The following is a 26,406-nucleotide window of genomic DNA, read 5'->3' on the forward strand; positions in this document are numbered from 1 at the left end:
GTATGTTAAATTTTTTCATAAGGAAATTGTATAATGTAAAAGTATTAGGAGGAATAAATACTTGTTCTGATCACTACATAGTCAAAATGAAACTTTAATTCACACAACTAAATAATAAGAACATAAAAACTAATAAAGTTAATAAAAAATGACAAATGTAAGGAAGGCATGCAAACAATAAAATTGACAGATGAACTTGAAGAAGTGATCCCAATTCTCAAAAATCAAGCTGAAAATTTAGCTCCATTGAACCCTTGGAAGAAACGTGCCTGGTGGATAAGAGAATGTGACAAAATTCATACAGACAGACATCAGGCATGGTTAAGGTTCCAAACCCTTAAAACAGAGGAAAATGCTATTAACCTAAAAAATATCAGGAAGAAATTCCCACAAAATATTAGAAGAATTTCATAAGGATATAATAAACTCTGAATATGAAAATCCACAACCTGTTTCCAGTCATTTGACGGGGTCAGGAATGGAATGAATAAAGCCCCTATCTAGAGGTGAGGATAGGAAATGTGCCGGCTGCTGAAGCCTGTCACACTCCTCTGGGACAACGATAAATGAGTGACAGATGAAATGAAATGAAATGAAATGTTAATGGAGAGTGTTGCTGAAATGAAAGATGACAGGGAAAACTGGAGTACCTGGAGAAAAGCCTGTCCCATCTTTGCTTTGTCCAGCACAAATCTCACATGGAGTGACCGAGATTTGAACCACGGTATCCAGCGGTGAGAGGTCGGCGCACAGCCACCTGAGCCACGGAGGCTGCATATGTAATAAACTCTACAGAAGTTAATTATCATAACACCCATTCTGGATGCTATTATAAAATTATTGGAAGGTAACCAGGAATATGACCCTCCTATGTTTAAAGCTTGAAAATTAGCACATAATAATAGTGAAAAGTATTTAGTAAACTTTTAAATTGTGACAAACCTAAAGAACTACTGAAAATTAAAACAAATACCCCAATAAAAACCCAATTTAATAACATAGACCCTCCAACATTTCAAGAATTAGAAAAAGCATTCAAAGAACTTAAAAACCATAAGGAATGCAGAGAAGATGACTTTTGTAGAGATGTGGAAATATTCAAGTAACATAGCTTGTATTACCTTACACATGGCTTTAACAAAAATTTGGATTACTGAACAATTTCTGGAACAGTGGACAATGGTCTTCGGCTCGTCAGATGCACGTCTTTGGATATGACGCTCGAAGGCAACCTGCATGTCATGATGAGGATGAAATGATGATGAAGATGACACATACACCCAGCCTCCGTGCCAGCGGAATTAACCAATTATAGTTAAAATTCCTGACCCTGGCAGGAATCGAACCCAGGACCCCTGTGACCGAAGACCAACACGCTAACCATTTAGTCATGGAGCTGGACAGACCATGGATAAGTTGTGCTGAACAGATTATTACTCTAAAATGAATAATGGAATGCTGCAGAAAACAAAACAAGCCTATAGTACTGTAATAACATTTGTTGACTTCAAGAATGAATATGATTGTATGCATTTTAAAAATTTAAAGAAATTTGGACTCCATCCGAAATTAATTAAACTGATAGCACTTACTTTACCTAATACCAAATCAAAAGTAAATTTTAGATGAGAAGTTTCAGAATCATTTTTGATTAAAACAGGTTTAAGACAAGGAGACTGTTTATTGCCTTTACTATTTAATTGTGCAATTGTGCATTAGAATATATACAGGGTCTTTATTTATGCTTGGCAAGGACTTCCTCACTTGACTTTGGCCGCCGATGACAGGCCGCTACCGGCCCCTGGTGCGCATGGTTTCCGGCACTTCTGCAGTTAAATTAATAAACTTCATTGTTTGTCCATATTGAACCAAGATTACAACTTTTATTATAATTTGGGTCCACCTTATTCAATACATAAAAATTGTTGCGTAGATTTAATTACAACATATATTTCAATCAGTACTAGTTTCGACGCCCCTCTGCATCATCATCACCTGATAGAAGTTTGTAGAAAAATTGACAATCATATAAGTTTATCAACGTCAAATTGATCACAATTTAAAACCATATTAACAATGTGAAACTGTGTTAAAAATATACTGTCTCTAATTTCATATTTTCTACAAGTCCAAGACTTGCGAGTCTTATGCCATAAACTGATAAACACATATGCAAACCAGTTTGCTCACTTATGATATAAAGTGGATTTAAAAGAACAACAAATTAAAATAGAATAGTCTTGAAGCACTATGTGCTTAATTTATCGCACGTCTTAAAACTTGACGTAGTATCGTAGTGGAAATAATTCAATAAAAACTACAGTGTCCCTTTAATGGAGCAATCCTAACGAAGTGGAAACGAGCAATAAGTCCTTTGAGATGTTATAAGAACAAAGTTCCCAGTTCAATGCGGACCTCAAAAGGTCGCTGTCCATGTGAAGCACAATGAAGGACAGCAAGCAGTGTTGTCTGCTTGCTGTGTATGAAATTAGAGACAGTATATTTTTAACACAGTTTCATGTTGTTAATATGGTTTTAAATTGTGATCAATTTGACATTGATAAACTTATATGATTGTCAATTTTTCTACAAACTTCTATCAGCTGATGATGATGTAGAGGGACATCGAAACTAGTACTCATTGAAACATATGTTGTAATTAAATCTACGCAACAATTTTTATGTATTGAATAAGGTGGACCCAAATTATAATAAAACTTCTGCAGTTGCTGAGAGCTGAGCTCCGAGATAGTAGGGTGTTGAATGAAGCTAGTGCATACTGTAAGTCGTATTGTATAGTATTTTATTGTGATTGTGTATAGTGCTAAAACAACTGGCCAAGAGATTCAAATGTATAGGTTCAGTAAACAATAAAAATAGATGTAAAGGTTGTTATCTCCTTACAGAAACGTGTTTGGTACAAGGATCATAAGTAAAAATTTGTGGCCCCCTCGTAGCCCAGATTTAACGGCATGTGATTTTTATTTGTGGGGAATGTTAAAAAATGTAGTTTATGGGAACAACCCTCACACACTAGATGAACTTAAAGACAATATAAGAGCTGCAATTTCATCCATCAGTGCTGAAGAACTTGGTAGAGTAACCGAAAACTTCATTAGGAGATGCCGATTATGTTTGGCAGCACATGGGGAACATTTTCAGCATAAACTGTAAAAATGGTGAGTAAAATGCATGATTATGATTTCGGGCACCATAATCTGCCAAACATATGTACGCGTGGTAGCCGGCAACTGAACCGTCACTGGCAGCCAAGGTCAAGCATAAATAAAGACCCTGTATATAATGAGGGAATGGTTCAAGGTCAATCCAAAGAACATAAAAATTGGAAGTTCCAAAATAAAATGTAAGTTTAAAGTGGTTAGAATTTACTAATGGCCTTGCTCTAATGTCAACCAATATTCAGGAAACTTGGCACCAAATTAAATCTCCACAAGAAATAGCATGAAAAATAGACCTTAGGATATCCTTCAAAAAAGCTGAGTTCATGAATAGTGATCCACCACTGGTAAATAAAATAAAAATTAATAGACAAGAAATCAAACTTGTTGATAAATTTAAGTATTTAGAAGAAATTATAATCTTAATAAGAAACCAGCTTGGTGTCACAAAATAAATAAACTGAACAAAGCAAATTATATTATCATGACTACATACAACAAAAGCTTATCAACAGCAGCAAAATTAAGACATTATAAGAGAGTTACACAGCCTGAAATAACTTATGGTAGTGAAACCTTTTTTTAAAACTGCTAATGCAGCTGAAATAGACAAAATACTTGAGACAGAATGAAGAATAGAACATGCATAAATAAACAATATAAAGTTAATGGACAATGGAGAATAGCATTAAATATAACAGTTTATAAGGAAATAGTACCTGCATTGAGCATGATTAGGAAAAAAAGTATATAATTCTTTGGACATCTTATCAGAACACCTGACACCAGAATTAGCAGAGGAATAATTGAAAAATTATTGAATAGCAAGACCAAGATTAAATGGATTGCAGAAATTAAGTATGATATTAAAGAACTCCAAAAGCCCACCTGATGGCCATGATCATTAAGGCATTGAAGTCTATACGATCTGACACTGTGGTTAGTCGGTTCGAGTCCCGTTGGTGGAAAAAAAAATTCACCATTAGATTGTTGACTGTCAGAGTAGGGGAGGTGGTGGTATACAATTTCTAATCACTAGACTGCGTGCCAAAAGCCTGGATTAAAATCCAAAACTCTCTGCAGTGCTCATATGGAGTGAGGGCATATGACGCTGTTCATGGGGATTCATCTGTTAGATGAGGATGTAAAGCCTTTAGCAGACCCCTTGGTGCTATTTGAGAGGAGTAGGCTATGTTCTGGTACTGGGTTTCACCCTCTACCTTCCTACTATCATATATCACGTCATTCATTTCATCTCATTAACTCCTCCAATGAGGATGACACCAGGAAGGGCATACAGTCATAAGAACTTGCTCACTTCATACCTGATCACGTAGAGGAAAGGGACAATGGTTGGGCATACATACATTAAAGAACTCCAAATAACAATAGATATTAAAAACAAAACAGACAAAATTAAGGTACTTCAAGACATACACACCAGTCTACAGACCAAAATTAATAAAATGTCCAAATGTTCAATTGAAGAAAGGAAGGCAGTATCTCTCATAATGAAGAAATATTGGGCTCATAGAAAAGCAAAAGTTCCTCTGTATAATTGAGTAGAGTGGTCCAATGCAGGTAACCAACTAACAAACCGATTAAATGAATGAATTAATTAATAATCAAGTGGCTGTGTGGTTTGGGTCACGTAGCTTTGAGCTTGCATTCGGGAGATAGTGAATTCGAACCCCACTGTCGGCAGCCCTGAAGATGGTTTTCTGTGGCTTCCCATTCTCACACCAGGCAAATGCTGGGGCTGTACCTTAATTAATGCCATGGTTGCTTCCTTTCCACTCCTAGCCCTTTCCTATCCCATTGTCGACATACGACCTATCTGTGTCAATGGAACGTAAATCAGATTGTAAAAAAAAAAAAAAAATTATCTGTAGATTTTCATATAAACAAAAAAAAGTCCTACTGATCTGAGAATGTCACTGATGTCATGTGCACTCATAAAGGCTGTACTAATGGGCATAAAATAATGATGATTTGCTGTCATGTCAGCATGTCAAACCATTCTGCCTTGTACTGATAAATTATGCCTGTGCAAATATGATAATTTTGTGCGGCTATTTCTAGCCGAGTGCAGCCCTTGTAAGGCAGACCCTCCAATGAGGGTGGGCGGCATCTGGCATGTGTAGGTAACTGAGTGTTATTGTGGTGGAGGATAGTGTTATGTGTGGTGTGTGAGTTGCGGAGATGTTGGGGACAGCACAAACACCCAGCCCCCGAGCCACTGGAATTAACCAATGAAGGTTAAAATCCCCAACCCGGCCGGGAATCGAACCCGGGACCCTCTGAACCGAAGGCCAGTGCGCTGACCATTCAGCCAACGAGTTGGACGCAAATATGATGATGGGAAGGGAAGAGGTGTCCCATTAGAAAATGTGCCATGTATGCCCCCTGAGTGTTGCGGGTAGCTGTGGTGTAGCTGAACAGTCTGTTACAGACACCAGTGTCGTGAAGATGGCAACACGCCATGATTTAACCGACTTTGAACGTTGGATGATCATCAGCGCACGGGTCATAGCACTGCAGAGATTACATGCAAATTCGGGTTTCCGAGGTCAACAGTGTTGAAAGTGGACCTTCAATATCACACAGAGAATATTACCACTTGTGTAAACTGCCGCATGGGAAGACCACAGCTGTTTAAGGAACAGACATCACGTCATCTCCTCAGAACCATACTGTGAGTCAGATCACCGGCCAGTTGAATGTTGGGAGTAAGGAACCCATTTCTACCAGGACTGTAAGGAGGCAATTGCACCGCATAGGTTTCACCAGCCGACGACCAACTCGTATCCCTTTGCTGATACCTCGACACTGAGCTCAACGAAGTGCATGGGCCTGCAAACATCGACTATGGACCCTGGAACAGTGGCGGCATGTGGTATGGTCTGATGAATCTTGGTTCTTGCTGATGGGCGCGTGACAGTGTGGTTTATGGCCTGTGAAGCTATACATCCTGCGTGTCAACAAGGTTGTGTCCAGTCGGGAGGTGGCTCAGTTCTGGTCTGGGTGGCGTTCTCATGGTTGCAATTAGGCTCCATTGTCCGGCTGCAGGGAGTGCTGACAGATGCACGTTATGTGGACATTCTTTCAGACCATCTGCATTGCTTTATGGCCCTAGAGTACTCTGATAGAGGTACCATGTTTCAACAGGACAATGCGCCATATCATCGCTCTGTGGTGGCACGCAGGTGGTTGGAGGAGCACTCCAGTGAAGTTACGACTATGGATTGGCCCTCCAGATCCCCCAATCTTAATCCATTTAAGCATTTATGGGATGCTGTCAATGCTGATGTATGCTCCATGAACCCCCACCAACTACACAAGACCAATTGTGGGTAGCAGTGCAAGATATGTGGGTCCAGATCCCTCCAGAACGATTCCAACACCTTGTAGAGTCGATGCCTTGCCGCATTGCTGCCATTTTGAAAGCTCGCAGAGGAGCAACTCATTATTAACATCACATTCACTGTCTTCCCATGACGTTTCGCCAGTCAGTGTATACAGGAATGTAATTCACCCAAAAATATTCTGCTATGCTCTTTATTTATTTCATGAGTTATGTATGGTGCTACTTTCTAGTATATTGCTTCTCCTAGTTATCTCCAAGGTGATGTTGACATATTTTAATAGTTAATGAGAACTTCACAAGCTTCTATCTGATGTTTCATAAGTTAGGATAACACATTAGTCACACAGAGAGATGTTAAACCAAGTAGAGAATACACTTCAATGAAACAGACATTAATTTTTTCAGTATATGTCTTCATATATTTGTCGTCTTTACTTTACATGGAAATTAACATCAAACATAATGAACAACAATCTTTTCATTGATCACATGACTGTCACAAAATACAATCATGAATACCAACTGCTCCTTTGGAAAAGAATAAATTTAACTATCTAAAGATCAGCAATGGCCCTCCACTATTTTGTATAATTACTAGGGTAAAAATCAGCAGTAAATTATCAGATATACTAAAAGAGGTGTGATGTAACTCTTTCTTCAGAGTCAATGGACAGGGTGATCAATATTTTTGATGGTATATCAAAAGTATCAATTTAAATAATAATGTACTGTCATGTGGGAGTACTTTGGAACTACATGGTCCAGCATATTAGAATGTTGCTCCAGTGAACACATTTCTACCACAAAATTATAACATAAACTAAATAGAAACAGTAGAATACTTTTTCTTTCATTGAAATTACAAAGGTATAAAAATAGTTGAAACACACATATTTTCTACAACTAGTAAAAAATAGTTTTAAATAAATGTATTTAATACATTAATATATTTCTTGAATTTCAGTCAAGATATAAAATATATCATTAATAAATACTGGATATAACTATTTGTTTTGCAATAACATTTGTGAGCAATAAAAAAGAGCATTTAACATATTCTACAAGGTCATCATTCATTTCTCTTGTGTAAGCAAATATGGTGTATATAATCAGAAGAATGATAGGCAGCTCATTTTGATAATGATAGTTCATTTCCTCCATGAAGAAACTGTTTTACAAGGAACATTAGAGCTTCCATATATCTCAGCAACAACTCTACACAGTGATATCAATCAATAATACTTGCCTTTACATCCTTAAAAAGTGTAATAATTACTTATTCTAAGACAAGTTTGACTACATGATAAATAAAGTATGAATTATAGGATGTAGTTTATGTCTGAACTAAATGAAAGCAGTTCACCTGCAATAAAACTTGGATCAGTTGAACCTCGAGCAAACCTAGGATTTAAATCCCACCGTTAAAGTTAAAATTACCAAGTAGGAACTTGGTGAGTTCAGGATACTGTGCTTCTTTTACTATGTGAACATATTAAGGAATACTGAAATCATCAAACTACCATCTGTATATCAGACGATAGCAGAGAAGCCAATATTGAGTTTAGTGGAGACAGTCAACATTCCTCTTTCGGAAAACTTTAGCAAGAAACCCAACATACTTTCACTAAACAGAAAAACTGAACAGAAATTTTAATCTGAACAATCATCTGATTTTTATGGGACACGTTACTGCTGTATATATTAAAGTAATGATATAAGGAAAATTATCTCCAATTATACATATAAGCCTGATCTAAAGCTTGTTGTGAGGCTAATTTCCTCTAATTTTTGGTTGTCTTCCCTCAATATCATGAATATCAACACATTATCATCAGTTTTCTTGACCTTACCTATTAACGGATTTTCAACTGTTTTATACAAGGCTAGATCAAACCTTCATTTCTGATCTTTATCCTTGGATAGAGCCAGGAATCAATCCTGCAATTATCTGACCTATAGTTAGCTACTCTAATGTCCCTTTATTAGAGCAGAGGTCATACGAAACATAACCTATATTCTATTATTTTATTCCCCCTATTAATGGGGTGTCTCTGCTCTTTCCATTGCTCAGGAATGTTCATCAGTATGAACACAGTTATATCCCATGTTCTGTGGCTATTTAGCTGAACTCAAAGAGTAGGTATCGGTGTAGAATGATGGGGATGGGAAGCTGATGAACAACCTGTGGTGCTCTCTTGCCCAAGAAGCGTCTGAGGAAGAGTCGAGCCTGATGTCTCAGAGATAACGGCTGCCTTGCTAGCTGCATTAATAAATCTTTCTGATCATCTACCAGCAGAGATGATCTTCTGATCATGCATAGGTCAAAACTTTCTGCTGCTTCAATGACAGTAGAGAAGAGGGTTGGATGTTTCGATAAGTTTTGTAGAGAATTTAGTATCCCATGTGGATCCCGAAACTGTGTCTTCATTACAACCTAAAAGACATACAATGTACACTTCAATTACACCGGAGAGTAACAAACAAGTGACAAATCAAGAAGTACATAAAAAGACAGGAACATATTTATTTAAAAAAAAAGGAACACAACATAAAACAAATATAAAGGCAGATCAGTGTGTTTGAAAAGAGAGCAACAGAAAGAGGAGGCAGGAAAACATGGATATACAAAAGGACAAAGACACTCTCCATATCCTCATATACTGCCATCTTCATCTCCTCATCAATCCCAGTTCCTCTACATCCATCTCTTCTTAGTCCTCAAGGAACTCGTTTCTGCTTCCTAGCATCATCAAGAGGGTGGTCATCAACACACACAGAGGGGCCATCTTGACAGCTCTTCAGTCTTGATGTGGGAAGTGTACGATAAGAAGAAAGCCGGATACATACAGGAAAAGGAAAGAAAAACAAGCAAAGATAAGTACAGGTGGTAAAGATTAGGAACACAGAACAAACACAAAAGAAGAAAGGAACACACAAATGTATGGTATGTATATATTTGACATTTGTTTGTTCATTTCTAATACTTAAAATGACAGGTCGGTGTGGGAAGAGGAAGCATTACTTCCTGGTATACTGACCCTCTGGACTCTTTTTTTTCTGCTGTGTTTGTCCTGTGTTCCTAGTCTTTTACCACCTGTATTCATCTTTTATCTTTTTGTCCCTTTCCTTTCCTTGTCTTTATTCAATATTATTCTTATCATAACATCCCACATCAAGACTGAAGATCTATGCAGATGAGTTTAATGCCTACCCTCCTGATGAAGTTGGGTAACAGAAACAAACTTGTCAGGGGCTGAGAAGAAATGGATGTAAACAAACTGGGACTGATGAGGAGAGAGGCAATCTATTTGAAGAAAGCAGCGTTCTTTTGTGTTTTCTTTCTATTACTGTCTCTTCCTGAACTTACTTCTCATTGTGTTTAGCCTATCATATTATGAGTTCCATTCCATGTACTTATCTTTCTTTATACAGTATTATTCAATTATACGGTAACTGTAGCTATCAGTTTGCATTCGAGAGATAATGGGTTTGAACCCCACTGTCTGCAGCCCTGAAGATGGTTTTCTATGGTTTCCCATTTTCACACACGCCAGGCAAATACTGGGGCTTTGAATCAAACCAAGAACTTCTTCCTTTCCAGGGAAATGCTATGACCATTCAGTTAGCATGTTATACCATCATTTTCTTCTTCTAGACTTCACATAAACTTCATGTTGGGACACAAGCACGAAGGTCTCATTATAGATTGCATGGCTTTTGCAGACGACTTGGCACTTCTGGCAAGTTCAACAGAAGTAGCAGTAATGCAGCTTACTATACTTGGACACCAGGGAGCCAAGGTGGGATTGCAAGTGTCACCAGGGAAGACCTAATATCTCAACTACATCAGCGAGAGCCCCAGAGAATTACAATTGGAACAGAGCGCAATTGAGAAATTCAATAAGTACTTAGGAGAATGGCTTGAACCTAGTCTGTCAGAACGGGTAGCCTTAACAACCCGAATAGCTGGCATACCATCTGACCAAGAACATGTAGAACCAAAAGGTATCTCTCCTGCAACACCAAGCTCAGACACTACCATGCTGTCATCTGCCCAGAAGCCCTGTATGCCTCCGGGTGCGTGATCCTTAACAGGAAAGATCTAGGTGAAAAACTGGAGATCAATGAAAGGAAGATTCTCAGGAAGATAATAAGGCCAGTCAAAATAGAGGATGAATACAGGAGGCGACACAATCAGGAGCTCTATAACTACACAGAAAAGATCATGGATGTGGCCAAGAAGAGATGTCTGACCTTGTATGGGCACATATCAAGGATGAATTCTGCCAGGGTGACCAATCATATTCTATCCTACTGACAGAAGAGAAAGATTAAGACCCCATGGTTAACGGAAGTGGCTAAAGATCTTCAGGAACTAGGAATAGTTGTTTTAAAGTGACATCAGAGACCGTTCAGCACTCAGAAGTATTTTGAGAAAAAGGAGGTTCCAGGACAATCCACCCCATAAGGAGACAGGTGCCCTCTGGACAAAGGAGAGGAAGAAGCAACAGAGCCAGAGAATGAGCACATACTGGGTAAGCAATATCGTGGGCCTTAGTTGGCCTTATCGAAATAGAGAGAGAGGAACAACAATGTGCCATGCATTCTGTCCATCATTTGGCAAGGGAAAAGAACTTCTAGAAAAACACCAGCACACAGTCTGCGTGATCCTGCCACAAGTGTTCTTGCCAATGAACAACCAAAACTGTGCACAATCTCTTTGTACTTCATAAGTAAATATAAAAATGTCTGACGTACCTTTGCACCATACCGTAATAACATATGCACTATTGCTGGGCAAGGTTCTTCATTAGATGCTATATATTCGGCAAGTACTGGTCGCAATGGAGGTCCTTCATCACTATCGATAACCAGATTTGGATCGGCACCATTTGTTAGCAGTATCTTCAGTATCTCCATTCTATTTGGGATATTATCCGCACATGCCACGTGCAGAGGCGTTCCAATGATGGGTGAGCTTGAGTTGACGTTAGCACCTGCAACATAATTCATTCACTCAATGCAGTCAAATAAATAAAATGGCACATCTAACTATGTAACTTCCAAATCTTATCTTTCTTGCATTTTGATAAACCAATGTACATGTGAGTGATATCTCTGATACTCCATCACAAACTGAAAAATAAAAATAATTATTGTTATGAAGCTTCTAATGTGTATGAATAGAAGTTAATTCAATTATAAAATATTTACATTTGTAGACTAGCAAAACAGTTTGCATTAATGCTGATGGTGTGATTGTTGTTTCTAAGAGACAATCCAAAGAGATTATAAACTCTGTTTAATGGTAACCATGAAGGACTTTACCACTATAGAGGAGGATAAAGTCTGTTTTCTGAAAGCTATCCTTGGCAACAGTATATTCCTAAAGATTGGCCTATAAATTAACAGGGAAATCCTTCCTGAATGAAAAACCTCAGAATAAAATAACTCCTGCCATCTATCAACAATTCAATGAAAAAGAACAATCTGGAGCAAGTTATAGGTAACGGATGCTATGCTAATGACAGACTGGAAACAAACAAATTACACTTTGCTGTCCATGACTTCCATCATAAATTATGTATGACCAAATGCTTTCACGACTTGGTTATCAATTGTATTTGCAAGTTGTGCAAGAAAAACTGTGACCAATAACAGGCCAAGTTTTGTACCTCTGAACAGTTTATTAAAATAAGTTTGTGTAACTTACTGGCCACTAACCATTAAAGAAAGAAGAAGAGGCCCAAATTTACAATGAATGAGGGTATCAACTAATGAAGGGGAAGTGCTATAGAAGGCAGGAAAATGAAGGTTAAAAATTCCACATATACAATATTACTGTAGGCATCTGTTGTAGAATTGTATCATTACTTAGCTCTCCCCATCCATGAAGATATAGCTGTAAACTTTGGATACCTGAAATCAAGATCTCCACCATTTAAAACAGCACAAAAACTTCAATGGAAGAACTGAACGGCAATTAGAATGGACCAACGCAGCTCCAAATGAGTGGTAGGCACCATTTAACATCTACTCCCTATCAGCCGGTTCTGATTTGCCACGCAAAACTTGGGTTGCCTTGAACAAAGTCCGAACCAACCATGGATGATGTGTTGATTGCTGCATAAGTAGGGTATGAGATCTTCCCCTCATTGAGACTGGGGTGCACAGAAACAAAAAATACGGCACACTGTCAACATATAGGCATCCAGGGCCTTCTATGGATCTGTGGAGGACTTTGTGAATGCCTCAAAACAGGCTGTGGAATGGCTGGACAATCATCTTGGTTTAGCAGTCTAAGGTCCCTTGCAAAGTTGATTGTATGTTATATAAAACAAACAAACAAACAAACAAACAAACAAACAAACAAACAAACAAACAAACAAACAAACAAACAAACAAACAAACAAACAAACAAACAAATAAATAAATAAATAAATAAATAAATAAATAAATAAATAAATAATCATTATGCACATCCAGGCAGTATTCAGCAGCAGTCAAAAAGTACAGAACAGTGACGTAAGACACAGTTTTGTTATGACAACTAAATGATTATAAAGGTATGTGATAGATATGATGAAAAGGAAAATAGTAAGAAGAAATACAGTACATTTTTTAATATCGGTTTTATGTCTCACTAACTCAAGACAGGTCTTATGGTGATGATGGGACAGGGCTAGGACTGAAGCAGAAGTGACCATGGCCTTAATCAGGTTCAACCCCAGTATGAATAAGCTTTTATGTTAGTATCAATGAATGTGGAAGATTTTTCATCAATTAAAACTGAAGTATTGGCTGATTTATGCTCAAAAATCAAGTGTGATGTCCTTTGCACTCAGGAAACCCGGTGAACACCAGCTGATCCAGGAATGTATTTGGCTATTCATTGCCCAAGTTATGTTTAGGGTAGTGCTGTTTTCTGCAGAGTTGGACAGATCATCTTGTCCACAGGCATCTGAGAAGAAGAAGAAGAAGAAGAAGAAGATGATGATGATGATGATGATGATGATGATGATGAAATTTTAATGGTAGAAATCAAAGGTGAAACTGTAACATCACCCTATACGTAGGTGGTTTGAAAAGTTCTCGGAATGTACTAGAATTAAGTATCTTACCTTGGTGGAACTGCTTTTATTTTTCAACATAGTCTCCCTGTAGACTAATGCATTTGGTCCAGCAATGTTCCAATGCCTTGATTCATCTCGAAAATGAGATTCCTCCAGGCCTGCAAAATACCTCTCCAATTCGGCTGTCAGTTCTACCCTTGTAGAAAATCTCCGTCCACCGAGGAAAATTTTCAGCTTGGAGAATAGATGAAAGTCTGATGGTGCCAAATCAGGTTAATAAGATGGATGTGGCAACAATTTGTACCCCAGTTCATGAAGTTTTGCCATGGCAATAACACTTGTGTGTGGCGGAGCATTGTCCTGATGAAAGACGACCTTTCTCCTTGTCAAACCAGGCCTTGTTTCGCGTATCTTTTCCTGTAGTTGGTCTAGGAGGTTTGCATAGTATTGTCCCGTAATTGTTTGGCCAGTAGGAAGATAATCTATCAGCAAAATGCCTTTTGCATCCCAGAAAAATGAGTCCTTTGCTTTAGTACCTTTCTTTACAAAGTATTTAATCACTGCTCGAATCTCAATTTTTTTCATTGTCAAAAATCACTACGCGGGAATAACAACAAAGAGTCGTCACTACCACACTCCTGCAGCTAGAGCATTGACGCACCACGTGTTCACTCAAAAGGATGTGTGATTATTGCGCGGGAACCTCGTTGCTCTAGCACTGACATCTAGCGGTGATTCCGAGAACTTTTCAAACCATCCTCGTAAGTCACTTTCATGACTGTTTATTTTCTCAGAAAGAGCAAATTTCAAAAAACAGGATGCAACTTCCACAGTTGAATTACACAGTAAGGTGGATGAAAGCTGTTGAGCATTGGGCAGAAGCTAATGATCTGAATGTAATGTATAATTCCAAACAGCCGAAGCCTTTCACCTGCAGACGTGGGTCCAGTTACACCAACACGGGCAAATCTTCATTAGTACTAGCTTAAAAACTTACATCGAAACAGTGTGTGATCACTTCCCACACAGCCAACACTGCCCCATTATGTGTAAAATTACACCTGGCATTCACCTATTGTACTTGTACCGGGGGTACACCTTCTCTGGCCAGTTAAACAGTGTGCCTTCTATAAGGCCATCTATGTAACCTAACTTGTACTGATGTATTACTAGATACTTGGGTTTTCAACTGTTAGATGTCTCCATCATCAGTCTACGTGCCCTGGTGGGATCAATGATAATTCATTCTTAAAGGAAAGTTTATTTTTACAGTTGGCAAACCTTAGGTTTTGAAGATTGTTTTGTTCATGTATCAAAGTTGTCAATACTTCTGCTGGTTCCTTCTTCAATAGCAATCAACCTATCAGAATTTTGTAAATATTTTCTCTAACCAATTAAAATTGGGGGTGTGTACAGGAATCCAGCGTATCAGTATAGAGTTATGGAAACTTCCCCTCAAAAATACTATAAAAGCTGGGCGCTTTAGGCCTGTATTGTCTTCATTGCTCCAGTTATTTGAGTGCGGCGTGTCCTAAGGGAGGCAGGGACTGAGGGTGGCTTTCGGAAGGCCCAGCAACTCAAGGTAATGGCAGAATTTTCGTAAACATGTGATAGCTCCTGCGGATAGCTTGAGGGGAAGGTTTCAACTCTTTTATTTATGTAAACAACTTGGTGGTTTAAATGTAGAATTTTTGGCAAGTCTGTGGACTCTATTTTACTCCCTACTGGGAAAACTGTAATGTAACGGAACAAAGAGTGATTACCCTCGGTTAGTTACCATTCAACTTGGCATGGGATGACTATGGTTTTCAAAACCTCTAAAATTCTTAACACTTATTTGGTATTTAATGTTTCTTAATTAGTCACCCCCCTGTAGGATAGGCTTAGCCTCTGTATCATTGGGCCATAAGGCCACTTAGGGTTTTAAGTATTTCTACAAGGAGTGCAGGTGTTTCGCCTCCTTACATTTTGTTTATGGCTGGTTACAACCAACCTTTCCTTTTGTCATTAAGGCCATTTAGTATGGGCAATTATACCCCTGTAAATTTATTGTGGTTTGTAGAATCGGTTTTGAAGTTCCCTTGAAGAACAGAAAGTTATAAACCGTTGAGCAATAGAGCCCACCTCTGCGCTACTTTGTGTAAATACTTTAATTAAGGACAACCAATAGGGTGTAAGTGCGCAATTAGAAACTGATGCCTCTGTGAGGCTGGACTAGGTTATAGTTGGAGCGCAAACTCCTACAAGTGTATCTTCCAAGAGAAAAACATGCTCTTTGTAAAATATTGTCCGACTCGTTGGCTGAATGGTCAGCATGCTGGCCTTCGGTTCAGAGGGTCCCGGGTTCGATTCCTGGCCAGGTCGGGCATTTTAACCTTCACTGGTTAATTCCAATGGCCCGGGGGCTGGGTGTTTGTGCTGTCCCCAACATCCCTGCAACTCACACACCACACATAACACTATCCTCCACCACAATAACACGCAGTTACCTACACATGGCAGATGCCGCCCACCCTCATCGGAGGGTCTGCCTTACAAGGGCTGCACTCGGCTAGAAATAGCCACACTAAATTATTATTATTATGTGAAATATTGTACTTGACAAGAGCAATAATGCTCTTTTCTATGTAAATCAACCAAACCATTAACTATTGTAAATTTTATACCTGATTTTTGTGATTTGTAGAGCTGACGAGCTTATTATTCATTCAGATTTTCTATTTATCAATTTTAAAGTAGAGAAAAAAAAGGAAAGAAATAAAATTTCAAATTTTGTTAAGTTATGCTCTAGTTAATTCCTTGTCCATCCATTCAACCCTCACACTTCTTACACCTCTGTAATCCACGACATTTCCTTAACAGTACTCAGTTTGGGGCAGTGCAGATGCAGTGCATATATCAAAGTTGTCAACACTTCTGCTTGTTCCTTCTTCAATAGCAATCAACCTATCAGAATTTTGTAAATATTTTCTCTAGCCAATTAAAATTTCAACATCAATAAAGCTAACTGGGAGGAGTTCCATATACAGCTGTTGAAAGTATCTCAATCACTTGTGAAGGCTACAAACAATTCATAGATTCCATTCAAAGAAGACAAGTATATGGAAAATTTATATTCCTAGCCATACTAAAGAGGATGAATCAGTGCTTAAATATCTTAAAGCTGCTTACCGCAGAAACCCTTTCTGTGAAGAGGTTACAAGATTATCCAAGAATCTCAATGAGCTCACTGTGAAATGGAACAATCCAATCTGTCACATAGTAGATGGAAATCATGAACCACATTTTCACCTGCTTATCTAGTAACAAACAACACCTTTCACAGGTTACTATAATGTTACTTCAGTGCAGGTGCACATCAGCTTATCCTGAATGGGAAGCATGATAAGTCCTTGTGGATAAACCTCCTTTGTCTAATCCAACCAGCGAGTTCTTAACTTTCCTGTGTGGGTATGTAATTTACCTCCGGGGAAGTTGCCAACACTATCAAGCAGCTTAACCTTTAGAATGCCAGACAATGATATATCGTTGTTTGGCACTTGTGCGTAAAGTGTCAGCAGCGATATATCATTGTTTGAACAGCACGCCTTACTATCGGCATTTAGCACAATTATGAACATGAGATGGTAATATCTTACTTTTGTTTCCATAGAGCAAAGAGCGTAGTTTCTAACATTATTACTACGTGGCTCATTTGTTCATTTATTTACACATATTGGATTTCCGAATTTCATGTGTTTCTCTGATCATGTGATGATTGGCTGTTACACAATGAACTACTGAACAGGCTCTCTTCAAATTTTCTGTGGTTAATCACTGCATTTCAGAGGGATTACCACATTTTATCTTTAATTATAATTATTTTTATTGCTGTTTTTGAAATTTGATTTTTGTTTTGTTTTGTTTAGAAAATGTTTAAATATATATATTTTGAAACTTAATGGTACTGAAATCATTGTCAGTAGTAAGTACATACCATCCTCAACAATTCCTGCAAGTTTAAAGTCAAAATATTCAAAATTATTGTAAATTATGTGGCACTTTAAATAGGGACTTGTAAAATGCTAATCAGCCTGGCATTCTTGGCACATTCTCAGCATGAGAGCATGGCACTAAGAGGGTTAAAGCAGGGAAGTCTGGCAGTATGGATATCACGAATGAACAAATCAAGAACTTCAGTGTCAAGACCTTAGCATGGCTCACTAACATCTTTAATTGGTGTATTCAGTCTAAGAAGAACCCTCAGAACTGGCTTAAGGCCAAAATTATGGCACTCTTGAAACCAGGTAAGAGACCAGACCAGCCAAAACATTTCAGGTCAGTCTCCCTTCTAAGTCACCTTATTCTTAACAGGATGATCCCATCTTTGGAGAGTAAACTGATTAAGCAGCAGGCAGGTTTCAGATCAGGATGATCATGTACTAACCAAATCCTGAACCTTACTGAATATATTGAGAGTGGATTTCAGAAAGGTCTTGCAACTGGCATTGTTTTTATAGATTTGAGTTATAAATTTATGGACGACTAGCGAATGTACCCGTGCTTCACTACGGTATTCTACATTGTATTCGAATATCGATGTAAATAGTGTACATGCAGTAAATAAGATTGTTTTAAAATTGCATGTCTCTTAGCGTTATCCGAGAAAGAGCATGGGGAGGTCCCCGTATGTTGTTTCCAATGTAAAAAGTTTGTTATGTATTTGTGATATAACGGCAGGCTCACTTGTCTACTGCCATTCACAATCGAGTTGGGAAGTTTACATTATAATTGCAGGCCCCATTGCCTACTTCGCGGACAGAATCAATTTGGGGAGTATCGTTAAAATGGCAGCCCCCTTTCCTACTTCCAGACAGATTACAGTTGAGGAGTTTTTATTATAATGGCAGGCAATTACCCTACTATCACTCGAAGTTGAGTTGTGCAGTTATCATTATAATACCAGGTCCATTTTCCTACTTCCAGCTACCTTACTGCCAGTCACACCAAGTTGGTGAGTTTCCATCAAAATAGCGGGCCACTATGCCTAATGCCAGTCACATTTTAGATGAGGACATTTCTTTATAATGGCGGGCACCCTTGCCTACTGCCAAACACAATCGGGTAGGGGAGTTATAAACAAAACTGCATGCTCACTTGCCTTCTGCAAGTCTAATCGAGAAGGGAACTATTCATTACTATTGTAGGCCTTCCTTACTAATGACAGTTACACAGGAGTTGGAGAAGGAACCCTTTCATACTGCCAGTCAAAGTGCGTGTGGGGAGTACTGATTACAATAGCAGACCCACCCTTTCTCGATCGCTACAAATCAACATCAGTGAATATATATAGATCGACATACGAAAGTATATGCGTGTTTACAATATTGAAGACCTTCATTTACAGATTAACTGCTACTAAACGTACGTCATATCGACAAAGGATTATACCATAAGACACGCCGGATTTAGTGGCCTAAATGGCTGGTCCTATGATATGTCATCTATTCTTGGGTCAGATTGAGTTAGAAACGTGGAACAGGGTAACGTTTTTGTAAGATTATCTCACATTACATTACTTTTTGGATAATTATGTGACAGCTACATACATAGCATTTGGCTCACATATGGCTACTGGGTGGGCCAATTTTCGTGAAGAGTTTGATGATTCTGTATTTCATGTAAGTAATCGAAAGTATGAATTATGCTGTGAAAATTCCAAATTGACTTAACATCGATTAATAGAGAAAAATCAAACGTAAAATGTATACAGATATGGCAAAAAGTCATAAGACCAAAGTTGTAGATCATTCCAAATTGAACGGAGATTGTGCAATCTGTTATGTGATAGGAATTTCTGAAGGTCTGCACCATCATAAAAATTGCCTGCATATTTCGATATTCTTCGGGGATAAAAAGTGAAAAATTTAATGATCTTGGATGTTTTCCATTCGTTACAGGCTAAAACGTATAATTTTGTCAAATTTCAATTATCTTCTTTTTCTTCTAGCAAATTATGCCGCAATCTGGATTTTGGGTGAGGCGGGTAAAAATTAGGACTTTCAGGAAACTAAACCAAAAATTATGGAGATGGTCATTATTACCCCTTAAACGGAAAGCTGTATGAAAATTTCGCCAAAATAGTCAGTGTAGAGGTACACAGTCATTACGATTTGATTTATATTGATAAGGAATCTGCTCCATGTACAACACCCTTTGGGCTATGTCCGCTGGACTTAACCTGCAAAACTGACCATTCATGATATCTCCCTTATTAATCCTCCTGATGAAAAAATGCACATGAAAAAAGGTTTAGAAGTGGAATTCCATCACGTTGGTCGATTTCCAGTCAGGTTGGTCTTGTTCTGTATATATTGTGGAAGAGTAAAATCACCATTTCGGTTCCCTATAGACCGCCAGTCCATCCCGGAACATGAAATCTTATTTACGTTTAAAACCTACCTTTGGACAGGTGGATGCTAAATATAAATTTTGGTTTGAATGTATTCAGTAGTTTTCAAGTTGTAAGGAATACGCTTTACACGCACCCGCTCGTGAGTTAAGTCCAATGGGACTTGTACAGAAAAACGGTCCGTTAATGATATCTCCGTTATTAATCCTCGTATCGAAATGATGCACATGAGAAAAAAGGTTTAGAAATTAATTTTTACCAAGGCAGGTAGATTTAAATTAACTTTGGTTGTGTATATTTTGTGGAAGTGCAAAATCACTGTTTCGGTTTCGTATAAACCTCCAGTCAGTTCAGGGATTTAGAAACAATATTTGCCCTAAAACCTATCAAGGACAGGTGTATATTCTAAATATGAGTCTTGGTGGAAATACATCCAGTAGTTTGCAGCACTCGCGTACATACGGCGTAATTAAGGAAGAAAATAATACAGTTAAGAAAGTTGAAAGTAATAGAAAATGGATTATAACTGAGGACACCCGGATAACGACAAATATGTAAATGCCAAGTGAATGTATTGGAAAATCAAATGCCCCTCAATAAATTATGCTAGTGTGAGTTATGGATATAATAAAGCGGTAACAGAGGAGAAATTTAGGTCCACTGATTCCTAGGTAAACAAATAATGAGATGATTGATGGTGTTGTTACTTAATCTATTCGAGGGCGGTTATAAAATCCAACGATATTCCGCCAATATCCCTCGGATAGGCCGATTGACGCCTCTCTTGCCTTCTACCCAAGGAACAACCACGAATGTAAAAGCATAATGAGGAAAATGTCAATACGTTACTTCCCTGCTGGCATGCAGTCAGAGACGTTGCCATGGTAACCTGTAGGTTCGTTGTCGGTCTGTCGGTCACTCAATGCAGAGCATGATACCAGCGGAAAACTGTAAATTTCTCCGTCATGTGAAGAGTAAGGTAAATTATGAACATAACGAAAGTTGTTTATAATGAAGAGACGTTTCACGTACGGTAAACGAAGTTTACAGAAAATCAATAGTATAAGAGAAAATGGAGGAAAACCATTCTGGTTTTCCTATAAACCCCCGTCTATTCAAAGATTTTAAAATAATATGCATATTGAAACCTTCCCCAGTATGAGTATACTCTAAATATGAAGTTTGGTTGAGATCTATCCAGCCGTTTCGAAGTGATGGTGGAAAAACCATTCTGGTTTTCCTATAAACCCCCTGTGTATTCAAATATTTTTAAATGATATGCATGTCGAAACCTTCCCCGGGATAAGTATACTCTAAATATTAAGTTTGGTTGAGATCTCTCCAGCCGTTTCGACGTGATGGTGGAAAAACCATTCTGGTTTTCCTATAAACCCCCCGTGTATTCAAATATTTTAAAATGATATGCATATAGAAACCTTCCCCGGGATGAGTATACTCTAAATATGAAGTTTGGTTGAGATCTATCTAGCCGTTTTGACATGATGGTGGAACAGACAAACAGACAAACTAACAGCGGACCCCCTACAATTTTATTTATATAGATACTGTCAATCATTGACACCTTGAACACAAGCTGTTTAAACTGTCAGGAGATTTCAGACTCCTAAGAACCATTCAACACCTCCTGCAGAATAGAAGATTCCAGGTGATTCTTTGAATTATTTTTATTGCTATTCTTAAAATTTAATTGTTTGTTTTGTTTTTAAAATGTTTAAAAAATATTTAAATAATATATATTTTGAAACTTAATGGTATTGTATTTTTTTTTTTTAGCTAGCTGCTTTACGTCGCACCGACACAGATAGGTCTTATGGCGACGACGGGACAGGACAGGGCTAGGAGTGGGAAGGAAGTGGCCATGGCCTTAATTAAGGTATAGCCCCAGCATTTGCCTGGTGCGAAAATGGGAAACCACGGAAAACCATTTTCAGGGCTGCTGACAGTGGGATTCGAACCTACTATCACCCGAATACTGGATACTGGCCGCACTTAATCGACTGCAGCTATCGAGCTCGGTAGGTATTGTAATCATTGTCAGTCGTAAGTACATACCGTCCTCAACAATTCGTGCAATTCACTGAAGAGATTTTTCTTAAATGCACCAATCCTTTTTAAAACACACATGAATGATCAACCTGTTGGTAAAGACATAAAGCAAAGCACTTTTTTCATGCTGATGATCTTAGTGAAGCATAGTGCAAGCCATTTGAGGACATAGAATCCAGGCTGCAATCTGTCTGCAAGGGCAATGTTCTAAAACTAAATTATAGAAAGAAAAAAAAGCGGTCATGCTATCCCATCTTTGCAACTGGTCTGCAAACCATAAACTGAATATTTATTCTCCTCAGCCATTAAGTACCTTGGAGTTCGAGTTCAACTTGATTGTTCACTCACATTTGAAGGTCAGAACAAGGAACAGCTTACTTAGGATATTAACAGGGTCTGCTTGGGGAGCACGTCCAGCAACTGTGTGAACTATAGTGATGACACACTCTTTCTCTGCAGATGAGTATGCTTGTCCTATATGGGCCAACTCTATGTACTCCAAGAAAGTGGATGCTGCCTTGAATGAAGCATGTCATATTGCCTCTGAATGTCTCAAACCAACTAATGTTGCAAAGATATACCTGTGGTATGGCACCACCCCCTGTTCGACGACAAGTAGCAGCTGAAAATGAGAAACTGAAACAAGAGATGAACAATTGCCATTCTCTGCATGGCTGCCCAACAGTAAGACAATGTCTCAGGTCACAGAATAGTTTCATGAGTAGCAGCAAGCCTGCAACAGCTAAACCAAGCATTCTCCGGAACCATTACTAGCAGCAACAGTCAACACTATCAGACTGGAATAAGCCAACAGAGAGGCTTCAAGCTCATGCTTCACAACCATGGCCAGTATAGAGAATGGTTAACAGGATAAGAACTTGTATAGCATGAATTAGGGCCACCTAAAAACAAAATGCTGCCTGTGTCGCATGCTTTTCAAGATCTAGAGCAATTGTACCATTGCCCAAATTGCACTGTGGAAGCTCAGCGAGATTTTTATGCATTCAATGACAAGGCTATAGTAACTGCTTCATACTGGAGCAAGTTCAACATTTGAGAAGAATCAGATACAATCATCATCATCATCATCATAACATTGAGCTAATCTTGATAAATTGATAAATGGGTTACAAAATAGGTCAAGTGTCATCTTCTCAGAAATTTAGAACACAGGCTGAAACACAGAACTTTAAAAAATGAGCCAAGGATAGTACACAGAAAGGTATATAATACAATTATTCATAACTGAAAAATTATGATGTTTGCAGTTCTAATTCCATTCCATTATGGTAAGTAGAGTGTTCAGTCACAAAGCAACAATTTTAGGCCAAATGTTATGCATGTTAATGGATGTACAATTAAGTGATGAATAATAGCAACTAGATGGAAAAATGAAATGTTCCAGATAAAACAGTTTCCACTCTATATCCAGTATACTGAAAAGTGTTGCAGAACTCATCAGATACCTTCCTGAAAGAAAGATATAGAAAGATAGAAACATGAAAGGGAACATATAAAGGGAAAAATGCAATGACAGATAAGCATGGGAAAAGAGAGGAGCAGCAGAAAGAGGAGATAAGGACAAACATGATAACACGAGTACAACGACAATCTCCATATTTTAGTATACTGTCATCTTTTTATTGCACAGATGATCTGTCATCTGTTTATCCTATTATATGTTTGCTTTTCATGTTTCTATCTTTCTACATACATTATTACTTGATTGGTCACTTGTTTCTTCCTTTCCATTACTCATCATGATAATCAGTATTTAGTATTTATTTATTGTTATTTCTCAGATCTACAGTAAGAATACCTATTTGATCCGTTAAAGAGAAAATAACAATGTCCAACCTAAGCCAAAATTCACACTCTATGAACTGTAAAAAAAAAAAAATAATAAATACATATCACACTCTATGTGCTGTACAGAAAAGAAAAGAAAATAATGTACGGAATGAACAAAAATGAGTAGAACAATATTTCTATTGTTTTCCCAGAGTCACACTCTATGAACTGTAAAAAAAAACATATCACACTCTGTGTGTTGTACAGAAAAAGAAAAAAAAATGTACGGAATGAACAAATAACATCATGATAATCACTTATTACCTAATACAATTATGAGCTAGTAAAAGTTTCCTTGAACTGAAAATATTTTCTGCACTTATAAAGTAAAGTAATGGGGCATGAACATACTTCAAGGCAGAAATATCTACTTTATAAAATGTGATTTCCACTGGATCAGAACCTCTGTAAATAACACGTGTGTTATATCGCATAAACAATGCTTCAACATTCTTCTCTTTACATACATTCAATGTTTGTGAAATTTATGGCAACCACACAGCATCAGTCAAGTACGGCATTGTTTCCTCTTACGGGTGCCAGGTTCCTTTCTCTAATCTTTTCTGTTTAAACTCCCTTGATTAACTTTTTACTCTTCGTTGCTGGTAGTACTAAGTTTGCAGGATGCCAGTGGCTGATGACTAAATGTATCTATGGTATCCCTAGCCTGTCATTGACTCTCCTTCAACTCAGAAACACATAATGGCATCCATGGGCACCCTAGCTGAACTGGCATGGTTTTCACTTACTTGTTCCAGGCTCCTCTCTTTCAATTTCCCATTTAACCTCCTTCAGTCAACTCTACTTCTCTTGCAGCCCCAGAAATTTGAACATGCCCTTCATGAACTTTTTTTTTACTCAAACCTTTATTTTTTGAGTGTCGTACTCCTTTCTTTCTATCTTCTGATCAGAGATAGGAAGGAATGTTTACCTACATCCCCTAAAAGCATCCTCCTGTGGGTGGGGGCGGTAGAATAACACCTTACTTTCATCTATCCTATTCGATCTCCCTTCGTCAACTCTTGTTCTTTTCTGACTCCGACGGTATAAGAGCACTTGAGGCCTAGGGAATCTTTCATTTTCACGCCCTTCGTGGCCCTCATCTTCCTTTGGCTGATGTCATCATTTTTTGAAGTGTTGGGCCCCTTCCATTTTTTCTCTCTGATTAGTGTTATATAGAGGATGGTTGCCTAGTTGTACTTCCTCTTAAAACAATAATCACCATCACCACCACCATCATCTCCCTAAAAGCAATAACCACCACTAAATTTCTAGGAAACCTGTCATTTTCCTTCCTTTCATTAGGTAACAGCCTCATTTTTCAAAGTTATCAGAACTCTTCTTTTTCCTCTTTCAGTTAATGTTATAAGGGGCTGAAATCTCATTGTTTTATTCCTAAAAATGACAATCACTATTACTGCCTTAAATAATCATCATTTACACAATCAAAAGATATCAAAAACTAAATTCTGAAAAAAAAAATGCAATTTTGGAATATTTGAAATTCTGAAGATGATGACAACTTGTTACAGAATCTCATGTACATTAGAAGACTAAACCTTGAAAAATATGAGGTTTGGAGTATTTGAAGTTCTGGAGCTGAAGAGACTTTACAGAATCACTTTCTAAATATTTACGATAAAATCTGTTGGATTATTAATAGCATTAAACATTACCTGCAGCAATTAACATTTTCACCAACTCAGTATCACCCTTCAGAATAGCCAAATCCAATGGTGTTGGTTTCTGGTAATCTGCTGGATAATTGACCTGTGCACCTTGTTTGAGAAGAAGATTTACTGTGGCCAAGTTACCAGATAAAACTGCATAGTGGAGTACAGTTCGATAGTCATGGCGGGCATCAGTCATTGCATTTACATCTGCCCCATATGATAAAAGAAGCAAAACTGAATCCATGCCCTGGGAACAAAGATTATGTGTAATTTAAAGGTACAAAAAAATAACTATATCATTCTTTTAAAACCAAGACATGCACATATTTCACATTGGTTTCATATTATTTCTTCTATATGATGTGTTTTACCTGAGGAAGTCGGGCAGCCTTCATGAGGGGTGTGAGACCAGCGCGGTCCCTAGTATCGGGATTAGCTCCGAATGCTAAGAGCAGCTGCATGAATTCCAGGTCCATGGGAGATACAAGATTTATTTCAGATCCAAAGAAATATCTTTTGTTAGGGTCAGCGCCATGTTCCAACAAGAGACGGGCAACTTCTGCATGGCGGTTACGAATGGCCAAACGTAGAGGCTCATCACAAATTGTTGTCCGTGGGAAGGGATCATCCGTATCTTCACGGTAATCAACTTGAGCACCTTGGCTTAGAAGAAGGGATACTAGTTCCATGTAACTGCAAATGAAAAAATAAATATCTATAATAATATAATATTTAGAATATAAGAGATTTCATGGCCATAGTGAAAGTGAAAATTGTGGTTCATTCTTTGTAAAATGGTAACAAT

At 37.9% G+C, this 26,406-nt stretch overlaps 1 protein-coding gene across 1 annotated transcript in view; it reads right to left on the reverse strand.

The window, feature by feature from the left end:
• Positions 1 to 6,938: 6,938 nt before the first annotated feature.
• Positions 6,939 to 26,406, reverse strand: part of LOC136857008 (ankyrin repeat domain-containing protein 65) — a 51,042-nt gene continuing 31,574 nt past the window's right edge. Inside the window, exons 3-6 of the mRNA XM_067135342.2 lie at positions 25,973 to 26,294; positions 25,605 to 25,848; positions 11,305 to 11,543; positions 6,939 to 8,980 (exon numbers count right to left, since the gene is read on the reverse strand). Coding sequence (XP_066991443.2) covers positions 8,666 to 8,980; positions 11,305 to 11,543; positions 25,605 to 25,848; positions 25,973 to 26,294 — 1,120 coding nt within the window. The 3' untranslated portion in view covers positions 6,939 to 8,665. The remainder of the gene's footprint in view (positions 8,981 to 11,304; positions 11,544 to 25,604; positions 25,849 to 25,972; positions 26,295 to 26,406) is intronic.

Source organism: Anabrus simplex, chromosome 1, assembly GCF_040414725.1.
Source record: "Anabrus simplex isolate iqAnaSimp1 chromosome 1, ASM4041472v1, whole genome shotgun sequence".
Lineage (NCBI taxonomy): Eukaryota > Metazoa > Arthropoda > Insecta > Orthoptera > Tettigoniidae > Anabrus > Anabrus simplex.